Here is a 9,305-nt window from a genome sequence, read left to right on the forward strand (position 1 = left end):
GCAGGAGCTTGGACCCTCGAAGTCCCTTCCAGCTCTACAGGGCTGGGGGTCCGGGGTTGTGGGCACAGAGATCTCTGCTGGTGTCAGCAAAAGAGCCTGTCCTTGCCCCAAGAAGGGAAGCAGACCCTCGGGGCCATCCCAGGACAGGCTCCCTCAGGCAGGAGAACAGGGGAACAGTGGGGAAGGAGCTGGAAATATACTGTACTCGGAGTCCCGTAGTGATTTCATGCTCTTTACTGCATCTCATGAACAGTGAATTGAGCTCCCCCCCCCCCCAAAACCTCAGGCTTTATATACATTATTTGCACAATGGGTCCCGTTTGATTGGCTGATTCTGCTTCCTGGGGCCTGATTGGGCTGCTCCTTGTTGCATTCTAGGATCCTACCTGCCCATTGTTCTAGGATCCTGTTGTTTCATCATTTCATCGTGTCTGACTCTTCGTGGCCCCCATGGACCAGAGCACACCACCAGGCACTCCTGTCTTCCACTGCCCCCCGCAGTTTGGTCAGACTCATGCTGGTAGCTTCAAGAACACTGTCCAACCATCTTGTCCTCTGCCGTCCCCTTCTCCTTGTGCCCTCCATCTTTCCCAACATCAGGGTCTTTTCCAGGGAGTCTTCTCTTCTCATGAGGTGGCCAAAGTCTTGGAGCCTCAGCTTCAGGATCTGTCCTTCCAGTGAGCACTCAGGACTGATTTCCTTCAGAATGGAGAGGTTGGATCTTCTTGCAGTCCATGGGACTCTCCAGAGTCTCCTCCAGCACCAGAATTCAAAAGCATCAATTCTTCAGCGATCAGCCTTCTTTATGGTCCAGCTCTCACTCCCACACATCACTACTGGGAAAACCAGAGCTTGAACTATACGGACCTTTGTTGGCAAGGTGATGTCTCTGCTTTTTGAGATGCTGTCCAGGTTTGTCATTGCTTTTCTCCCAAGAAATTGGGCTGATACTGCAGGCCAATCAGTTGTTGCATTCTAGGATCCTACCTGCCTATTCTCGGATCCTGGCTCAGTGCACAACAGCCCCTCGGCTCCCCGATGCTGCGCACAAAGTGCCGACTGCCCCGCAGAGAGGAGGCAGAAAGACCCCCCCCCCCCTGAGGACGAGGAGCCCCGGAGGGCCAAGATGCGCCCCGCACCTCCCCCCTCCTGCCAAAGCCGCCGGGGGAGCTGGCGGAGGGTCTGGCACTGCAGACTACAAGTCCCGGCGGGCCTTGCGCTCGGGCGCCGCTTCCCATTGGCCCGGAGCATCCGGGTCCTACGCTTCGCTCTCCGCCCTCGCGCAGCGATTGGCCGAGCTCCCGCCACCCGGAAGAGGCTCGGCGCGTGGGGCTGCGGAGAGGCAGGTGAGGAGCCGGTGAGGTCTCCGGGCTGGGCGGGGCGCGCGGAGGGGCAGGGGCGGGAGGAAAGGGGCCCCCACTCCCCCCCCAAAAAACGAACCCCGTTGCTGGCAGGCGCCTCTGCATTCATGCCCAGGGCAGCTCCCCAGTTTCCCCAGGGCAGCCCTTTCCCACGTGGAGGCTGCATGCGGGGCATTCCGAATCCTGCCCCCGACACCCCCTCGAAAAGGCCAGGGTCGCTTCCTGGATCCTTTGCATCAGGAGCTGCTGCTGGACCAGCCCCACAACACAGCCCGGGGGGGGGGGCTGGGTCCTGATCAGGGCAGGGATGGGGGTTTGAGCCCGTGTCCCTCGTCCCGGCCCCTCGCTCCTCCTTCCCAGGGATTCCTGTCGGCTTTTCAAAAACTTCCCACTCGCTTGTCTGGCTCAGAGCTTCTTGCAGCTGATTCAGCCTCTTCTAAATCCACATCTTCACATGAACGCAGCACAGACCCAGCGGAGACTGAGCTCTGCAGTCCGTTCAAGCCCCTGGTCCCAAGCCACCTTTTAGGGAGTCCACCTCTTTCAGACCCTGGAGGGGCAGAGAGAAAAGCATCTCTCTTGAAAGGCAGCCGGCGTTGCCAGGACCAAGGCTGGCCAGGAAAGAGCCCCCCCCCCTCCCCGTCGAGCCGCTTAAGGGATGCCCTCATTTGCACCCATGCAATACATGCTCCAGGCCATGCAGTTGCTGCTTAGCAAGAGACAGAGAATCTTTCTTCCGCCCTCATCCTGCTCCCAGAGCTGCCCTCTGCCTGGATCCCATCAGCTGCCACAGGCCGGGGTTGGACCTGATGACCCTCAGGGTCCCTTCCAGCTCTACCTGAGCCCCCCTCACCTGCCTGGAGATTCTTCCCCATTGAGCCACTGGAGAGCAGCCCTGTCGGATCAGACCCTTCAAGTCCCAGCCAGCCCAGAGTCGCCTCCCCCCCTCCCTCAGGCGGGGAAGGAGCCCTTCGAGAGAAGATGGGCGCCTCACTCTCTCCTAACGCCAGAGCTCCTGGGCATCCCATGAAGCTGAGTGTTGGGAGGTGCAGGGCAGACGAAAGAAAGGCCTTCTGGACGCAGCCCAGGGTTGGACTGTGGAACTCCCTCCCCCAGGCAGAGGCAGAGAGAGCCACCCATCTGGAAGGCTTTGAAAGACACATTCAGGGAGGAGGAGCTGGCTCTTGATGGCTGGCTCTGCCTTTCACAGCTGGAAGGCAGTGGATGCTTCTGATGTCCTTTGGGGTGATTTGCCCGTTGGAGACCCCCAGGCAGGATCTGAGCGCAAGAGCAGCCCTCTCCCCTCCTGTGGTTTCCGGCAAGTGGGATTCAGAAGCGCTGCTCCCTCCAGTGGTGGAGGCAGAGCAGAGCTATCCTGGTAGGTCATAGCCCTCTCCTCCTGTCAATTGTCTAATTCTCTCTTGAAGCCATCCAGGTTCCTGCTTCCTGCAGGAGGGAGTTCCACAGGTTGGCGATGTGCTGCGCGAAGAAGGACTTGCTTTCATCCATCCTGAATCTTCCCACATTCATCTTCATGGCATGTCCACAAGGTCTCGTCTCATGAGAAGGAGGAAAACTGTTCTATCCACTCTCCCCCTGCCATGCATAATTGCATAAACTTCAATCCTGCCTGTTTTTCTTTTATATATATATATATATTTATTGGTTTTTTAAACATATCATTTCCAACAATCATATAACATAACTTCTTATACAATATTTTATGCTTCCATCAACTCCTCTGATGATTTTTCATTCTTTATCACTTATTCTGCATTTCTTAATTTCTCTATTACTCTTAATCATCATTAACTAACAACTCTCCTCTTAGTCTTTCTTGTAATATTTCAAATAGTCCTCCTTACAAAACTTCTTGCAGTCCTACTGGAGTAATCTGTTCATCACAATTACTTTTCAAATAGTTAATATATTTACTCCAGTCTTCTAAGAATCTCTGGTCCCGCAGGTTTTGAACCTTTCCTGTTAATTTATCTAATTCTGCATAGTCCAGGATCGTGCCTCTTTCTCAAGGATTTATTCTTAAGAGGAAGGGTAGGAAGAGGAACATGAAGCACCCTCCCTGAGTAGTTGGGGGTCTCCGAACACAGGCCGGCTCATGGGGTGCCCTCTCTCTCTCTCTCTCTGCAGACCCCCCTTTTTTCCAGCATGGCAGAGCACCCGACCCACGAGCTGCTGGATTTCCTCCGCCCAGATACCCGTGTGGACCTGAAGAACCAGGCCACGCACTATGTGATGGGGCTGACAGGAGACCCGGAGGGCAGGCGGCTGCTGGCCTCGGAGCCGGAACTTGTGTCCGCCCTGCTGGCCCTGACCAGCGATGGCTCCCCCTGCATGGCCACGGACGCTTACCTCGCCCTCATCAACCTGGCCACGGAGCCCGCTGCCCACGGGGCCCTGAAGGAAGGGCTTCCTGTCCTGCTGAAGCGCTTGCTGGATCCCGCCTTCCCCATGGCCAACGAGGTCTGCACGCTGCTCTCCAACCTGTCTCGGGAGGAGGCCTCGTGCAGAGCGCTCTTGGCCGCCCTCCAGCAGGAGAGCCTGGGGGGGCTGCCGGCCCTGGTGGACGCCTTCTGCACCGAAGACTTCAACCCCGAGGCCTCTCTGCACTACCTGGGGCCCTTGCTGTCGAACCTCAGTCAGCTGCCGGAAGCCCGAGACTTCCTCTTGGACAGATCCAGGCAGGTGGGAGTGGGGGGGAGGGCGCTGGGGTCGAGGGGGGGTTATGGGGTGCCTCTGCATGTGGAGGAATTGCACGGGGGGGGGGTTGCTGTGAAGACTGCCGAGAAGAAAGGGGGAGTAGCAAATATATAATAGTCCCAACAGAGGCATGCATAGAGCTCCTGTTCTGAAAAGCAAGTGCAAGAGTAGGACTCGAATCCGGGGCTTCAAGTTGCAAGAAAGGAGATTCCAACTACACATCAGGAAGAACTGACAGTGGAATAATAATAATAATAATAATAATAATAATAATAATAATTTTTTATTTATACCCCGCCCTCCCCAGCCAAGGCCGGGCTCAGAGCGGCTTACAAGCAATAATAAAAACAAGATGAACGATTACAACTTAAAAACAAAAATAAAATACAACATTAAAATAATGGAACATTAAAATATTAAAATGTAGCCTCATCGCAGGAGGAGAAGGAAAAGAAAAAAGAAAGAGAGGGAGGGAGGGAATCAAATTGGCTCCAAGCCAAAGGCCAGGCGGAACAACTCTGTCTTACAGGCTATGCGGAAAGAAATCAGATCCTGCAGGGCCCTGGTCTCCTGAGACAGAGCGTTCCACCAGGCTGAAAAGGCCCTGACTCTGGTTGAGGCTAATCTGACTTCCTTAAGGACCTCTAGGGTGCTGCTATTTATGGACCTTAAGGTCCTCCATGGGGCAGACCGGGAGGGGTGTTCCATGGGTATGAGGGTCCTAGGGAACAGATTCCCATGAGAGGTGGCAGACTTTAAGCAGAGGTTGGATGGTCATCTGCCATGTAGGAGTTAATTGAGATTCCTGCATTGCAGGGGGTTGGACTGGATGACCCCCAGGGTCCCTTCCAACTCTACAATTCTCTGATTCTATGTTTCCTCTCTGAATTTGGTGAGCTGCCCCCACCATTCACCAATTTGTTCTAAGGAAGCTGGGAGGGGGAGCTTCTTTCCCCCAGGTGATACAGTTAGTAAAAAGGAGCACAGAAAGGATGGAGCTCTGACAGGAGGGATCTACCTGGGCAGGGAGAGGTCATTCTTTTTTGGAAGGGAGGCCTTTCATTCAGCACTTGAGATGTCTCCTACTTGAGTGACAGGTGCCTCTGAGGGGCCTGCAGTGCATTATGGGAGGGAGGGAATCCCCTGCTTTTCCTTAGGGCTCCTCCTTGACCCCAGATCCCCTCTTCCTGCCAGGTGTGTGGTGCAGAGGTTGCTGCCTTTCACACAGTACTCACGCTCATCCGTCCGCCGAGGAGGGGTGGTGGGCACGCTCCGCAACTGCTGCTTTGAATATGGTAAGTGGGGGGTTTGGGGATGCGCTCTCTCTCTCTCTCTCTCTCTCTCTCTCTCTCTCTCTCTCTCTCTCTCCTGGCCCACATAAACCTGCTGCTTTTCTTTGGCTGTGGGTTGGTGGGGGCTGCTAAATTTGTCCCTGCATCTGGAGTCCGCAGGTCCTGCAGTTTCTGCGCTCCTTTTGCTGCCAGTGCCCCCAGTCTCTTGCAGGGGGGGGCTTGGACCCCACCCCAGCAGGGTGTTTTCATTGTTGTTGTTAGAGCGTTTATTAATTTTCCAATAAAAAACATCCGATTATAACATATCAAATCATAATCCAATAAAAATAAAAAACTAAAATAAAAAAAAACAAATTGTCTTCCGAATTGTAATTTTGATTTCACGGCTTTCCACATCCTGGACCTCGAAGCGTCTCCAAATCTAGGTCCTGCCTCTCATCTCTCATCAATATATTCATATTTCCATATCTTGATTTTTATCTCTCCAACTGTCTCTGCGATCCTCAATCATGTCAGAAACCCACCCCAGCAGGGTCTTTGCCTGGCTTGTTTTCCCCAGGGCACCACGAGTGGCTGCTGAGCGAAGAGGTGGACCTTCTCCCCTTCCTCCTCCTCCCTTTGGCTGGACCTGAGGAGTTTCCGGAGGACGAGATGGAAAGTGGGTCCCTTTGGGAAGGCAGAGGGAGTAGGGAGATCATGCTGGACCTTGGGGGGCAAAGTCTGCCCCAGGAAGCCCCAGCGGGGCGGGCAGGGATGTCTTAGCCCCCTCAGTCCTGCGGGGGCCTTGGGGCAGTGGGCCTCCTGGTGAGGTGGGACTGTGGGGCGCTGGGGGCGCTCGCTTGCCCCTCTCAGCCTGCGCTGTCTTGGCCCCAGGGCTGCCCCTGGACCTCCAGTACTTGCCAGCGGAGAAGAGGAGGGAGCCAGACCCCGACATCCGCAAGATGCTCCTGGAGGCCATTATGCTGGTGAGTCCCGGCCTGAGGTGGCCTTCAGACCCCCCTGGGCAAGGAAGGGCCTTTTCCAAATCTCTGCTGTCATCCTGTCCTCCCCTCCACCTTCTCAGTCTTTGGTTTTAAAAAAACAGGCTCCTGGAAGCTTGGGTCTTGGAAAGAAAGATTTCAGCTCTATGCAAACTTAAATCCATGTGGATTGCAGAGTCGGAGAATATGGATTTTGCTCTCCCTGCCTCCAGCTCTGAAGAACTGGAGGAGAGCATCTGCTGGATGAGGCCACGGCCCCCCCCCCCCGTCCAGCCTCCTGTTCTCCCAGGGCCCCAAATGGGAGCGGGGATGCAGGGCCCTAGCGCAAGGGCACCTTCCTCCCCTGGGGTTTCCAGCGACTGGGACCCAGACCCGCTTCTGCCCCTGATCATGGAGACAGGGCAGGGCAGAGCCCTTGTTAGCCCCCTCCTGCAGAGAAAAGCCTTGCGGCTGATTCAGCAGCCCCAGAGCAGCCGGAGTGTTTGAGGCACTGCTGGGACCTGCAGGCAGGTTTGCCCCAGAGAAGAGAAGGTCCTCAGTTTGGGTGTTGGGGGAGACAATTTGTAGGCCCCACAAGCGCACCCAGCTGACCTGTCTTCCATCTCACCCTCCTGGCCTGTTGAGCCTCTTCCCTCCTTCAGGCTCCCCCCACCCCTTTCACGTCTAGGTCTGCTGCTGCTTCCAGCCGGCCTGATCCTAAACAGATTCATATTTGCTGGGACAGGAAAACCGCCTTTGCCCAGTTCTCCTGGAGGCAGTGCATGGGGAGTCTTTGTCGTCCGCATGGAGGAGCCCCTCCCTCGTTCAGCTTCCTCTGGGGGTGCTCGATTCCCACCCTGCGCCTCCAGGGAGACCCTCTGCACGCCACCCCAGCCACAGGCGACCCTTTTCCGTTTCTCTCCACAGCTCACAGCCACCAAGCCGGGGCGCCGACTGGTGCGAGAGAAAGGCACCTACCTCATCCTGCGGGAGCTGCACAAGTGGGAAAAGGACCCAGGTGTCCTGGCCGCCTGCGAAAAGCTGATTCAGGTGGGCAGGAAGGAGTGGGGGGGTTCAAGGACTGGCGGCCTGGCTCCCTCTGGTCACTCAGGCCCAGGGATGGCTGGGAGATGCTTGGGGTGGGGGAATCCCTGAATGACCGCGGTCTGCTCTGGATTGGGTCCTGTGGGGGGGGGGCTCCTTTGGGACAGCAGGGAGAGCGAGCAGCATGACCCATCTGAGAGGGGTTCAGGTGATGAAGAGTCCGACGTATTCTGCTTTAAAGGAAAAAGCAAGTTGATCCTGATGTGTTTAGCTTGGAGGAAAGATTAAAGGGAGAACGTGATGCTCTTTTTAATCAGGAAGCAGGGAACTAAAATGGTGAATAATCTCCAAGCATCCAGGCAGAGCCCGTGAGGCGGGTGGGGAGACAAAACCTTTGCTTGGTGGTGATTGAGGTTTGTGAGATCCAGTTGGGTTTCTGGATAACTGGACTGGATGACTCAGGCCACAGAAGGAAGCCATGCAGAAGCTGAGCAGTCAGAATATTTCCCCCCTTTCCTCTTGTTCATTGGAATCCCTGCCCCCTGTTCTGCTTCTGTAACCCCTGGGGTGTGCAGTGGGGGGGGGTTCCACCCCCCCAGGCCCTTCCGGTTTGACCAGCTGTTTGGGGTCGGGACGGATGTTGCTTGGGGCTCAGGCCTGATGGTCCCTTTCCCTCCTCCCTCTGCCCTGAGCAGGTCCTCATTGGGGACGAGCCGGAGGCCGGAATGGAGAACCTGCTGGAGGTGGAGATCCCTGCGGAGGTTGAGGAGCAGCTGCAGCGCCTGGATCTGGAGGAGGAAGATCAGCTGCAGCAGCAGCAGCAGGGCAGGAGCCAGGCGTCCGGCTCTGAAGGGCTGCAGAGATGAGGCGCAGATCACTGGGACAACGAAGACCCCGAGTCCTTCTCTCCCTCCGCCCCGGCCAGCCTGGAGGCCAAAGCCCCTGGGACTGCAAAGGAGAGTTGGCCAAGGACCTGGGCCAAGGAGCAGCCAGCAGTGGGGCGACAGGACGGAGCCCCATCAGGAGTGGAAAGGGCAGGAACTGGAGCGTGGGCCCTCCCTGCCAGCAGTTTGTCCAGGCATAGCTGGGTGCCCTCCCTGGGCCGGGAGGGGGCTGGCCTGCCCAGGGCGGGGGGTGTTTTTATTTTGATAATATTGTGGGTTTTATGTTGATCTTTTCTGTGAACTGCCCTGGGACCTCCGGGTATAGGGAGTTCTATAATTTCAGTAAACAAATAATAATAATAATTCTGCCACCACCTACAGAAAGAGGGCGATGAGTTGGCAGCCCCACGGACTCTACTGCCCTCCAATAAAATGTTTGCCACGACAGAAAGACCCAGTTTGTATATGGCATTTGATTCTCTGAGGTTCCTGTCCTCCTTCTGGAGTCTGAGCAAGAAGACAGCTCTGTGTGTCTGGCCAGTTCTGCCTGGCTCTAGGTGTCCCCCCCCCCCAGCCGCTTGCCCCCCAGCCTCCTTCCAAGCAGTGTGTCTGCTTCAGTGGCGGATGTGCTCCCCACATGTGTTGTGATCCCCACCAGCGATGCCTGGACTGCCTTTCAGCACGAGGACCCCTTCCAGGATGTTCTCCTCCGGACTTCCCCAACCTGCTGCCTTCTGCATGTTTTGGACTACAACCCTGGGGATGATGGGAGTTGTAGTCCAAAACATCTGGAAGGCAGCAGGTTGGGGAAGGTTGCTCTAAGGTCCGTCAGTGATGAGCTGCCTGTTTCCTGCCCAGCGAGCGGGGAAGACTCCTGTTCAAGGCTCCCCATTTGGATGGCCACTGAAAAAACAGGATGCGAGACTAGGTGGGCTTTGGGCCTGATCCAGCGGAAGGGCTCCTCTTAGGTGCAACCCGCCTTCCCTGCTCCTCCTCTGCTCCCCTTCACTCCTCCCCCCCCCCCCCATTCCAGAGGTCCTCAGCCCT

The 9,305-nt window shown here is 56.1% G+C and overlaps 1 protein-coding gene across 1 annotated transcript; it reads left to right on the forward strand.

Annotated features, from left to right (window-relative positions):
- The first annotated feature begins 1,285 nt into the window (after nt 1-1,285).
- On the forward strand, nt 1,286-8,712 carry HGH1 (HGH1 homolog). The gene is made up of 7 exons (XM_081918932.1): nt 1,286-1,346; nt 3,510-4,060; nt 5,274-5,374; nt 5,931-6,029; nt 6,245-6,336; nt 7,258-7,380; nt 8,070-8,712. The coding sequence occupies exons 2-7, from the start codon at nt 3,528-3,530 to the stop codon at nt 8,238-8,240; spliced, it is 1,119 nt and encodes a 372-aa protein (XP_081775058.1). The 5' UTR covers nt 1,286-1,346; nt 3,510-3,527; the 3' UTR covers nt 8,241-8,712.
- Nucleotides 8,713-9,305: the final 593 nt, after the last annotated feature.

Source organism: Podarcis melisellensis (genome assembly GCF_964234715.1).
Source record: "Podarcis melisellensis genome assembly, chromosome: 7".
NCBI classification, from domain to species: domain Eukaryota; kingdom Metazoa; phylum Chordata; class Lepidosauria; order Squamata; family Lacertidae; genus Podarcis; species Podarcis melisellensis.